The following is a 13,181-nucleotide window of genomic DNA, read 5'->3' on the forward strand; positions in this document are numbered from 1 at the left end:
CTGTAGGTAAAGAGCCCAGTGAAGTACAACAGAGACAGAGTGAAAAATCCAGAGTGAATTCCTTCTGCAGCACGCAGCTATGGGATTTAACCCATCTGTCTAGAATGTCTCAACTATTGCACTGGAAAAAGAGCTTAGATGGACTACACATTGTACTGAGCACAATCTTGAAAGGTTAAGAGCAGTGCATTCTAGGAGTCCTCCACTAATCCTCTGACAAGGAATTCTTGGTTTAACAGGTCTAAACTGTATGGACTGTATCAAAGTATCCAAGAATGAGCACTCTCAAAATGAAGGATTTAAAGTTTTATTGCTTCTACATGCCACTATGGCCAATGCTACCCTGAGCTATGTATTTTTCACCACTAGAGATTTGTAACCAAAAAAGGGAGATCTAAGATTTATTTTTTGGGTGGGGGGAAGGGTACTGAGCTTAGTCGTATTGATTTACAAAAAAGACAGATTCCCTAAAAGGTAAATTAAGATGAAAAAGCCCTTTAGTGCATTGTGGCTATATAAACATTTGAATGGGATACTGCCATTCTTTACCTTTCCTATTAAGAAGTAAACCAGGGACTCTTTGGGAACAATTTGTTTCAGTTCTTCAAGTTCCTGTAAAGCAGACTAAAAAACAAAGAAAAAAAGGAGAGAAAAATTGATCTTTTCAACGAACCATATTGGGCAACATAACATAACATTCTAACTGGACAAAAAAGTGTTTTAAGCAAAGAAAGCTTCAAATTCTATTAATGGAAGTCTCATTCAAAACAACAAAATGAGCCATCAGCCAAACATCCCATCTTAAGCAGACAAACATTTTCTACACTAGTTCTACTACTTTGTAAAGTTGCATTTCTTGCCCTGCTAAAAAAATAAAGAGCAGACTGGTCAGTCTGTGATTTCCCGTTTAATACTAATAGTAGCATTGCATGTGATGTGCAAGTCAACTAAGGGCTTATTCAGTAAATCTGGATCTAGTGGTCAGCATGGGGCATTTGCTCTAGTGATGCCAAACACGCTCCCTCCCTCCTGTCTCAAGTTTGTGCTCCTCCCTCTCTCTTCCTTCCAGCCTTTGTCCAAACTTCGTGCCCCTCCCATGCCTCAATGTGCTCCCTTCCTTGTCCCAATGCGCTCGCTCGCTCCCTTCTGTGGCCCAAGTACTTGCGCCCCCCTCCTGCGAGTTTGTACCAGACAAAGCCTCCTTCCTGCCTTACTCGCTTCTTCACAGGGCTGCACATGGCTGACCCAGAAGCCTTCCTTCTGATGTCAGTGGGAAGACTTCCAGGTCCATGGGAAGACTTCAGAAATGGCACTATGTACTCTCTGGAGGAGAGAGGAGAGAGGGGAGAACGAAAAGAAAAGACTTCCTTCATTCCTGGCCTGTTATTGGAAACTGGAGAGGAAGTAGCCTAGTTGGGTAGAAAAATGGGGTGAGAAACAGGGAAGGGTTCAAATTCTTCTTGTGATCTTGGATAAGTCACTTATCTTTGGGAAAGGGATACTTTGGCTGAATACTCAGCACTGCTATACAGTGCTATATATATCAAATAGCTCTATAAAATTATTTATAGCTAGTCTTTAAGTCAGTTAAATTAACGGGTGCTAGAATAGATGTTTGTGTCTGTCTTTCTTTCTCTCCTTGGCCGCTTTCTGTCTGTCTCTCTCTTTCTCTCTTTCCTCGGCGGTCCACCACCACCCCTTGCCTGCTCCCCTTGTTCAGCAGTAGGCCTTCTCCCTTCCTTGTCCAGCAGCACCCCCTTCCAGCAGGGAATTTTTACAAGCATGGGACACACCTCGCAGCACCCGCACGACACCCTCTAGCCGTTTCTCTAGGCGCCAGCTATCAGGAGTGAAACCACCACCGCCACTCAAATGACTGCACGTGCTGCCAGCCACTGCGCGCCACAAATAGAATATGGCCACGGAAGGACACAGCATGCTGTCAGGGATCACAGTCTCCTAAGTGTGCATGCGCACCTAGGATTTTATTATAGAGGATAATGGATTTTATAATCGGAAGACAAATGACAACACCAAAAGTTAGAAGCCCTCTACATCCCATGGTAATTTGGGATGGATTTAGCATCAAAATGCTATACATCTCTGAAGAATATTGCATAAAGTTTGTATTAATATTATTTTCTCCTCTTCCAAATCTAAAATATGTTCAGCTGGTTTTAATACATCTGCATAATTTTTAGCACTTCATTTCCTCTCAGTTCATTTTTTTCCTCTATTTTAATTCTCTTTTTCCCTCCTATTTTTTTCAGTCACTGCCCCATCACTTTGGAATGCTGCTCCCATGGATCTAAGAGAAGAATTTTCACAGTTTAAATCTAAATTGAAAGCATTTTTATTCAGAGATGCATTTAATGTTTGAGCATCTTTTTCAGGACAGCATGCGACTAGCTACTTTTAGCCTTTTTTCTTTTTTTTAACTAGGGTTTCTCTTGCTCCCCTGCCTTTTGTTTTTCCCATTTATGTCACTTTCCTATTTTTATATTGTAGTTCTTCCCTTTCATCCTACCGTAACTAAGGTGTGCTAGAGGTTTTAGCGCCTGTGCTACATGCTAATGCCTCCATAGAGCTTGCGTTAGTATTTTCCGTGTAGCGCAGGGCTAGCGCACCTTAGTAAAAGGAGCCCCAAGTCCTAGTCTCAATTTGTGAGTCTTTAAGTGTTGGTCTTTGTAATAAACAAAAGCTAAACCTATTGTTTTTATTGTACACCGACTTGAAACTTTGTCTAGGCGATTAATCAAATTTTTAATAAAACTTAGTAAACTTGGTTTATATGTCACCAGACCATGACTTTTCACCACTGCCCATCTATCCTTCCCAAAATATGCCTCTTCAGCTGTTTCCATAAATTTAGTTCATTTTTTCATCTCTTTTGCCTTCCTATCCTATCATGTCTTCTCCAGTTACTCATCCCAGCTTAGCATCCTCTCTACCCAGTCTCATGTTCTTAGTTTTATCCTTAGTATGTTCCCAGTCTCCTGCTGATTCTTCTTTCAATATCAAGCTTGGTTTAAATATGAGCAATGTGATGAAAAGAAGCATAGCAGGCATAAGGAGCTAGCAGGTCTCAACAAAGGTGGCAGCTACCAGGCTGGCTTCCTTAGTAAGAAAGGTGGAAGTATAACCACACTAACGACAGCAGTGGCAGAATAGAGAAATGCATTAAGTGGACAGCAATTTGCTCTAATTCTGAGGACAAAGCAAACTCTGAAGCAGTAAATGACGGCAGATAAAGACCCAAGTGGCCCATCCAGTCTGTCCAACCATGCAAGCTCCATAAATTCATTTAGTTTAAACGGTCCTTTTTCTTAGATATTTCTGGACCAGTAGTGTGCTTAGGTTCCATCTACTGGAGTCTCCATCAAAGCTCTCTCCAGCCCATCTTAACCATCCCAGCCATCAAAGCCCTCCCCAACCTGTCCTCAACTAAATGTCTATATACGGAACACAGACCGTGAAAATCTGCCCAGTACTGGCCTTAGTTTTTTCAATGTATACCCATTATTTTCTGATTAGAGACCCTCTGTGTTCATCCCATGCTTGTTGTGATGATTACCACAGCAAAACGGGTGAGTGGGGGTAGTAGGATACCCAAGAGTTAATTTGAAACACACCTAAGGCTTACCTAGCACATGAATTTACGGAAGGCATGCAGACTGGGGTAATTATCTTTGCTCTTGGTTAAGCTAATGTAGGAAAATTCAAGAAAGGTAAGAAAAAAAGAATGGAGGGGAGAGCATATGGAAACCAGTATGGGGATCTTTGAAAATTTTTCCCTGGTACCCCTTGCACATTTAATTGATCAGGCGATTAAGAAAAATTTTTTATGCAAATCTCACACACACACAAATAACTCACTCAAAATCATGCAGATCAAAACTGTTTGGGAAGCAGCATACCTTATATTTTTCATTTGCAAATAAGATAGAGGCTCTATGAAACTTGCATAGTGGATTCTTGGGGTCAATATTAATGGCTTTGTTTAAAGTATCCAAAGCCTTGTCGGACTTTTTCAATGCATGTTGGACCTAAAATTAAAGAAAGGAAAATACCCACTTAAGACTGAACAGGATCCTAATTTGAGTACCTATGAGATATAGGGCTAGACTCACTAAACCTACCAATCCTGTAATGACGATCGCAAAACAAGTTTTACGATCATTCCCTGAACCCGACCCGATTCACTAAACTGCTGCTCAATCAATCTCCTACCTGATCCGATCCTCCCATGCAAATTAGTAAAATCCCAAACAAAATAGCCAAGCGATTGATTCATTAACAATAGCTTGGCTATTTTGAATCGGGTTTTACTATTGTCAAACCTGACTGCTGCAAACATATCGGGTAATGGACAGGTCTGCTGGCTTTTTGACAGGTCTGCCTGGCTTTTATTCATTTCTTTCCCCATGACACAGATATTTTGCATATGTTATACATGCAAAATATCTGCCACAAAACAAACAAACAAAAAAAAGAAAAGACAGGGGCAGACCTGTCAAAAAAACTGTCCCCCCCCTCGACAAACGCGCCCACCCAACCTACGACCCACAAATGGCAAGAAGGATGTCCACTCCCTCCTGCCACCCGACACTCCCTAAACCGCACCACTGACAGTCCCTCCTGCCATCGGCCTCCTCCCACCCCCCAACACATGTGCGGTGCACACTTAAACATATGGCAAGAGGGATGCCCACTCTCTCCTGCCATTGGGGCACACACCCTCTACTGCCACTGGACGCGGACGATGCCCCTCCTCTTACCTTAGAAGTTGGGAACAGGAGGTCTGATCAGTCCCTCCTGCTCCTTCAGACTCTGGCAACGCAATCAGGGCCTTCCTTAAGCTCTGCCCTAAGTCCCTGGTTGGCTCAGGTGCCTCCCAAGGCCCCTCCCCTAAGAACAATCAAGGCCTTAGGCCCCTCCCCGTGCATCACATCATGCACCGTGACGGGGCCTAAGGCCGCATTACATTGCCGGAGTCTGGAGGAACAGGAGGGACTGAGAACCCCTCCTGCTCCCAGCTTTTAAAGGTAAAGGAGGGGTATCATCCACATCTGGTGGCAGGAGGGAGTGGGCATCCCTCCTGTCACATGTTTAAGTGCGCATTGCATGGGTGTTCAGCAGGGGAGGAGGGTGTTTGGCAGGCTGACCACAGGGCAGGGGAGGAGGGGGCCGACGGCAGGAGAGACCAGGCATCCCTTCTGCCATATTTTTCAGCAGCGCAGTTTAGGGAGCATCAGGTGGCAGGAGGGAGTAGGCATCCCTTCTTCCATAAGTTCGGCAGGTAGTTGACAGGAACACTGACAGCAGTGATAGGAGGCTGCTTCTCCTGTCACTACTGTCAGGGCTCTGCCCCGACTCAATTGCTCACTGAGCGATTGAGTCGGGGAGTTTGTATGCAAATGATTTGTACCTCCGTGCAAATCATTTGCATGCAAATTTAATAGTAAATCAATTGCTGTTGAAAATTGGCCACAGAATCGGGCAACAGCATTTGAGTCGCTACTGTTAGTGAATCTAGGCCAGGGGTGGGCAACGAGGGCCACAATCCAGTCGGGTTTTTAGGATTTCCCGAATGAATATGCATGCGATTATTTGCATACACTGCCTCCCATTGTATGCAAATGGATTTCATGCATATTCATTGGGGATATCCCAAAAACCCAACTGGATTGCGGCCCTCTTTGCCCACACCTGATCTTGGCCATACAGTACTTAAGAGAATTATTTACTCAAGTACTTTAGCTAGATTGTGAGCCTTTGGGACAGATAGGGAAGTTCAACATACCTAATTTTATTTTATTGTAAACTGCTTAGATCTGTAATATGCTTAAGCGGAATATCAAATGTTAATAAAACATAAACATAAAACATATAGAGCTACTTGATATTATTGCTTGGTAAAGTTTCCTCCTTTAATGTTTAATAGTGACCTCTGAAAATAAGAGAACACTAAAATTCAGATTCTCGTTAAGGTCGTATAGGATTAAGATGTTCTTAGTTAAGATCATTTGGGTAGCCAATATTGAGAAAGTTTTATGACATACCCAAAGCTAAGTAAAAAGACTCACCACTCCAATGTGACACAGCAGGACTGAGCTCTGAGGGTTTATATCAAGTGCTTTTTGAAAATGCATTTCTGCCAGGCTGAATTTCTCCTGCTTGTAGTAAATCATTCCCAGTCCATACCTGCAATCACAATGCAACCTAATTTTCTAACTTTTTAATACAGAATGGAAAAAAAGTTAAGCACTGAAACGCAGAATTATTTGAAAAACATAAATAGCAAGTCAGATCTTGAGTTCCTCTTAAGAATTAATGACAGAATTATGTATTCTTTTTTTTGTGTGTGTGTGTTCAATATTTTTATTGGTTTTCAAAGAACAGACAATTAAAGTGCTGCGGACCTTGGCCATAAACCTTTGCTGAATAGCTGTGGAATACAATAGAATGAGGGAGAAGCTTCTGATAACTGATTGGGTTTGATAGTATCCCTTAAATTTAGTGCTCACACATTTTATTTAATGCATTCTAACCTATGAATTAAAGTGCATTAAACTGACTTGTGTGAAAGAGATTGAAAAGGATAAATTTTGCCCTGTACACATTCTTAGTAATCAAATAAGAGTTCATGGCGCCCATAGCCTCAGTTTGGGCTGAAAGCCCAAAAAGAGAAGGAAGCTGTTTCCCGATTCCCTACTGGGTTAATCAAATGAAATGAAGGTCTGCAGTTTGTTGCACACAGTATCCTCTCTCCAGCACATGGGAAGCAGTTTTGTTTTGCAATTTCTGGTAGAGCTCCTGGGTGTTCTGTAGAAGAACAGTTTGCCAAGTTAAGTAGTGGCAGTTCCATGTGTCCCATTAAACATCCCTATGGTTGAAAGATCCCCTACTCTAATTAGCCTTCTGGAGCATTCTCTTATCTTCCTTGGGTTCTGGGTCCAGTGAAGACACTGTCTGAAGGGCCTGGAAGACTATTTCTCAATATATGGTCTTGATAATAAGTCCAAGCTGAAGTCCTCGTGTAGTAGAAACATAGAAAGATGACGGCAGAAAAGGGCTATAGCCCATCAAGTCTGCCCGCTCTACTGGCCCACCCCATTAAGTCTGAGTACTAATGACCTAGTTCTTTAACTCGACCCTCGTAAGGATCCTACTAGGGCATCCCATTTATTCTTAAAGTCAATAACGCTGGTGGCCTTGATCACCTGCTCTGGAAGCTTGTTCCAGTGATCCACAACCCTTTCTGTGAAGAAATACTTCCTTATGTCACTATCGAATTTCCCTCCTCTGAGTTTGAACGGATGCCCCCTTGTGACTGAGGGTCCCCTGAGAAAGAAGATGTCTTCTTCCACCTCGACACGTCCCGTGATGTATTTAAATGTCTCAATCATGTCCCCCCTCTCCCTGCGCTCCTCTAGAGTGTAGAGCTGCAATTTGTTTAGTCTTTCTTCGTACGAGAGACCCTTGAGCCCCGAGATCATCCTAGTGGCCATCCGCTGAACCGACTCAACTTTAAGCACGTCTTTACGGTAATGTGGCCTCCAGAATTGCACACAGTACTCCAGATGAGGTCTCACCATGGTTCTGTACAGTGGCATTATGACTTCAGATTTGCGGCTAACGAAGCTTCTATTGATATATCCCATAAGTTGCCTTGCTTTGGATGAGGCCTTCTCTACTTGTTTGGCGGCCTTCATGTCTGCACTGATGATTACTCCCAAGTCTCTTTCTTCTGAAGTCCTAGCTAGTGTTTCTCCATTTAAGGTGTAAGGTTTGCATGGATTTCTGCTACCGAGATGCATAACCTTACATTTCTTAGCGTTGAAGCCAAGCTGCCATGTCGAGGACCAGTTTTCCAACGTAAGCAGATCCTGCGTCATACTATCCTGCAGATTGCTTTCACTTACTATATTACATAGTTTGGCGTCATCAGCGAATAGAGTTACTTTACCCTGAAGCCCTTGGGTCAAGTCCCTTATGAATATGTTAAAAAGGAGTGGACTCAGGACCGAGCCCTGTGGCACTCCGCTGATCACCTCCGATGTCTCAGAGAGGATGCTGTTGACCACCACCCTCTGATGTCTTCCACTCAGCCAATCATTGACCCATGCAATTAGTGTCTCACCTAACCCCATCGATTTCATCTTGTTTAATAGTCTACGGTGTGGGACGCTGTCGAAAGCCTTACTGAAATCCAAGTACACTATGTCCAGAGACTCTCCCGAGTCTAGCTTTCCTGTTACCCAATCAAAGAAGCTGATAAGATTGGATTGGCATGACCTACCCCTAGTGAATCCATGTTGACTAGGATCCCTTAGATTCCCCTCATCCAAAATCGTGTCTAATTTACATTTAAGTAGTGTTTCCATGAGTTTACACACTATTGATGTGAGACTCACTGGTCTGTAATTCGCAGTCTCCGCTCTGCAACCCTTTTTGTGCAGAGGAACGGCGTTAGCTGTTTTCCAGTCCAGGGGGACTCTCCCAGTACTTAGGGAGAGATTGAAGAGCATGGTTAACGGTTCCGCCAGGACATCGCACAGCTCCCTGAGCACTCGTGGGTGCAATTTGTCTGGTCCCATGGCTTTGCTCACCTTGAGTCTTGACAGTTCGCTGTAAACATCAGCTGGTGAGAACCCAAAATTCTGAAATGGGTATAAGTGACTAGGGAGTTCTTGGAGGGAGAACTTATAGTGGATAAGGGAATGATCCCTCGGTGGGCCATTTATTCCAGAAGGAAGAGCTTACCTCTAATTTTGCAGACTTTGGATTAGAGAATGACACGGGGACAAATCTGTGGCATTGTCAGAAAGCACCCAGATGTAGATTCCAGTGCAACAGCAGAGCGTCTTGCAACGAATGCAGCCTGGTTTTGACTCATGGGGCCACATCGATCATCGCCACCATGATACCGTAGACCTGGAGATATTGCCACGCCATTGGGGTCGGATTGGCCAGGAGGTCTCTGATGACCTGTTGAAGCTTCTCCTGATGGGACATGGTTAAAAACACTTGTCCTGATCCATGTGAAATCCACGTGTTGGTACTCCAAATCCTGGGTGAGCTTGATGTGATTCTTCCTGGAGTTGATCACCCAGCCCAGACGTTGCAGACTGTACCACCTGCCATACTGCCTGATGCTCCTTGTCAGCAAAGGAGCTCTGATCATCAAGTCGTCCAGATACGGATGAACCAGGACACACAGGGAGCGAAGATGGCCCACCGCCACCACAAACACTTTGGTGAAGGTCCGGGGAGTTGTCGCCAATCCAAAGGGGAGAGCCACAAACTGAAAATTCTGCCCCAAGACATGGAACCAAATAAATTTCCAGTGGTCCGGGAAAATGGTAATGTGGAGATATGCCTCTGTCAGATCTAGGGTGCCACTGATGCTACTATTGAATGCACTACTGAATGCAAGACACTTTCAGAGCTGTATTGATCTCCTTGAGGTCCAGAATCGGTCTCCCGTCATCGGATCCTCCTTGGAAAAATGAAGTACATAGAGTATCTCCCAGAATCCAAGTCTCGCTATGGCACTGGTTTGATTGCGGCAAGATCCAAAAGTCTTCAGACTGTGGCCTGCACTCTAACCAACTTTTCGGGGTGGCCCACAGGCAAATCCAGAAAATACTCTGTCAGAGGACAGAAACTCCAATTTGTGGTCATAGTGGAGGACCTCCAGAACCCAGCGGTCAGTGGTGAAGGTCTCCCAGTCCACCAGAAAAGCCCAATGCACAGAGGAGATGGCAGCTTGCGTGTAGAACACTGCTGCACATCTGACAGCCAACCACCGCAAATGAGGCATGAATCCATCCCATACTGTGTTGACTTGCCAGAAGTATAAAAAAATATTCTTAAATTCAAATCTGGAAAAATCCAAGATGGTGCCGATTTTGAAGAAAAGTACAGGAATCAAGTTTCATTAAAATTTGATATACTGCTTAAAATAACTGTACAAAACTAAATAATAAAAATATTTAATAACTTTGGGGGACTATGACGAAGACAAAACATTACAAAACGTACAGGAACAAATGTAAAGGAAAGCTGAACTACATTTGTAATAGGAAAGAAGAACGATGGACAACACTGGGAGAGGGAGGAAGTAATGCTCTTCCTTTATTGGAGTCTCAGGGGATTGGAGTATCAGAGGGGTAGTGATGTCACTGGCTATTGAAGACCCCCAAAAATCGCTGATTCAGGCTGTTACATGTGCTGTCTGATGGAAACTGCAGGCAAAGCTGAAAACAGCAAACAGGGAGATTCTTAGCCTCAGGGAACTTGAAATCTGGATTTCAAGTCTTCTGACTGCCCCACCGACCTAACTGAGAATCCGCACAGATGCATGGCAAAGGGATGCACTCTGGCTCCGATCCCGGTCACGCCTCCACGGAACCGCTCAGCCTGCACTACACCGACTAACGCACAGACCTGGGGTGAGCTAGCTCCCAAGGGAAAGACTTTGGATCCCTGATCTGATGTGCAGGCTGTCCTGTAGGAATTTAGGACTGAAGGTACAAAAAGAGCATGTTCAGTGATAGAACATGAAAGGGAGGGGGAAAAAGCTTCAAATGTTCAAAGCTTCCTACAGATCCCTGGCAGGAGGAGATAAACAAACCACTGGTCCGAGAATAAAGTGGGATTGTACAAGAATTAGATTTCACTTGGATGTTTACACAGATAACTAAATGTCTCATTTTTAAAGTAACATTTCTCAAGGATGCATCATAAAGAATGACAAGGGGAAAAATCTGTCCCTGTCACTGCACCGTCCCCGGCCCACCATCCTCTGCACCGCCCCGTCACCGCCGTTCCCTTCACTGCCCCGTCACCGTCACCGCCATCCCTTTCACCGCCCCGTCACCGCCACTGCCATCCCATTCACCGCCATCCCTTTCACCGCCCCGTCACCGCCACTGCCATCCCATTCACCGCCCCGTCACCGTCCCCGCAGCATCCATAAAAGCCTCAGTACTGCGAAACACCATGAAGACAGAAGAGAGTTCTGCCACTACTACTACTGCACTGAGAATCTGTTTCAGTGCCTCTGCTCTGTAGTAAAAACCGAACATAAAATAAATCAATTAACTTGTCCTCCCTTTCAATGACGTGTCCCCCATGTTCACCTATAGCTCGAATCAGGTCAATTGTGCGCACTAAAAATGCAGGAGGATCTGGAACGTGAGTGCAGGCAGGCAGTGATACAAAAACAGCAGACACCCGACCGACTGCAGTGTTCCGCCATCTCCCTCCCTCCATCTCACCTTAGATGTAGAGTATGCCGGCTTTCTTTTTCACCCAGCTGCATGTGCAGGTGTTCATTTGTTCAATATTCTCCTCTGATGCAACCGGAAACAGGAAGTTGCAAGAGAGGAGAAGATTGATCAATGCGAGCGCGGCTTGGCGAAAAAGAAAACCGGCATACTCTACATCAGTGGTTTTCAACCTTTTTACACCCGTGGACTGGCAGAAATAAAATAATTATTTTGTGGACCGGCAAACTACTAGGACTAAAATTTTAAAACCCTGTTTCTGCCCTATCTCCGCAAGCTCGGTCACCTCAGTAACTATAGAAAAATAGACAAATATAGACAGCAGATATAAATTCTCGAAACTGATACATTTTGATCACTAAATTGAAAATAAAATCATTTTCCTACCTTTGCTGTCTGGTGATTGATTTCATGAGTCTCTGGTTGCGTTTCCTTCTGTCTGTGTATTCTTTCTTTCATTTCTTTCTTTCTGCACTCAGGCCCAAGAATTGTCCCTTTCTATTCCCTCCCTCTTTCCTTCCTATGTCCTTAGTGCCCCCGGTGCCTCCTTCCCATGTCCTTAGTGCCCCCGGTGCCTCCTTCCCATGTCCTTAGTGCCCCCGGTGCCTCCTTCCCATGTCCTTAGTGCCCCTTCCTGTCTTTAGTGTCCCCAGTGCCTCCTTCCCATGTCTTTAGTGCCCCAGTGCTTCCTTTCCATGTCCTTAGTGCCCCTTCCTGTCTTTAGTGCCCCCAGTGCCTCCTTCCCATGTCTTTAGTGCCCCAGTGCTTCCTTTCCATGTCCTTAGTGCCCCTTCCTGTCTTTAGTGCCCCCAGTGCCTCTTTCCCATGTCTTTAGTGCCCCCAGTGCCTCCTTCCCATGTCTTTAGTGCCCCAATGCTTCCTTCCCATGTCCTTAGTGCCCCTTCCTGTCTTTAGTGCCCCCAGTGCCTCCTTCCCATGTCTTTAGTGCCCCCAGTGCCTCTTTCCCATGTCTTTAGTGCCCCCAGTGCCTCCTTCCCATGTCCTTAGTGCCCCTAGTGCCTCCTTCCCATGTCCTTAAGAAACATGTCCTTAAGAAACATGTCCATTAAGAAATAATAACAATAAACCTTTGTAATGGCAGGTAGGACTAGAAGCAGCAAGACTTCAATCAAAACAGGCAGTTCAGTCACCGAGAGCACCCAGGGGATGGCTATGGTCCGAGTACAGATGGAAGGAGAACCAGGACGGAGGGCAGAGGTGTCTGTACAGACCGAGGCCATCCCCTCAAAGATGTCTACAGTCTCAACGCAGACAGAAGTAATGGTTCAACCGGACGAAAGCCTTTTGATGGAGCTAAAGAGCCTGAGAGAGGAGGTTCAGCGCTTAAGGAGCATCCGAGATGACGAGACCTTCATCGATGGAGTCATCCAGGAGCTGTCTCAGATCGCTGAACAGGAACCTGACAAGACCACCCTGGGAACACCCATAGCATCCAAAACGGCCACCTTGAGACAAACTACCGGAATGCAGGAAGTGGTTGGAGACGCTGACTCCTGGCAGTTGGTGACTTCCTCCACAAGAAAATGCAGAGGACCTAACTCTGTCTCTTTTTCCCCCATACAGGACAGCTCAACATCGACACCTCAGATCGCCCTGAGGAACAGATATCAGCTGCTACAGGAAGGTCCGGAGAAAGAGCTACAAGTAGTTGTTCAGCAGACGGTTCCAACTCCGGAATCAACAGTACAGCCCACCCCTAAGAAGCGCAGAGTGGTGGTCATCAGAGATTCGCTGCTGAGGGGCACCGAGGGACCAATCTGCAGACCAGACCTACAATCAAGAGAGGTCTGCTGTTTGCCAGGGGCCAGGATCCGGGATGTCACTGCTTGCATTGACAGACTCATCAAGCCCCGAGACCACTTCCCC

The 13,181-nt window shown here is 45.2% G+C and overlaps 1 protein-coding gene across 1 annotated transcript in view; it reads right to left on the reverse strand.

The window, feature by feature from the left end:
- CDC27 (cell division cycle 27) overlaps positions 1-13,181 on the reverse strand; it is a 275,220-nt gene that overhangs the window by 53,260 nt on the left and 208,779 nt on the right. The window contains 3 exon segments of the mRNA XM_033918006.1: positions 550-624; positions 3,918-4,046; positions 6,087-6,204. Coding sequence (XP_033773897.1) covers positions 550-624; positions 3,918-4,046; positions 6,087-6,204 — 322 coding nt within the window.

Source organism: Geotrypetes seraphini, chromosome 13 (assembly GCF_902459505.1).
Source record: "Geotrypetes seraphini chromosome 13, aGeoSer1.1, whole genome shotgun sequence".
NCBI lineage: Eukaryota > Metazoa > Chordata > Amphibia > Gymnophiona > Dermophiidae > Geotrypetes > Geotrypetes seraphini.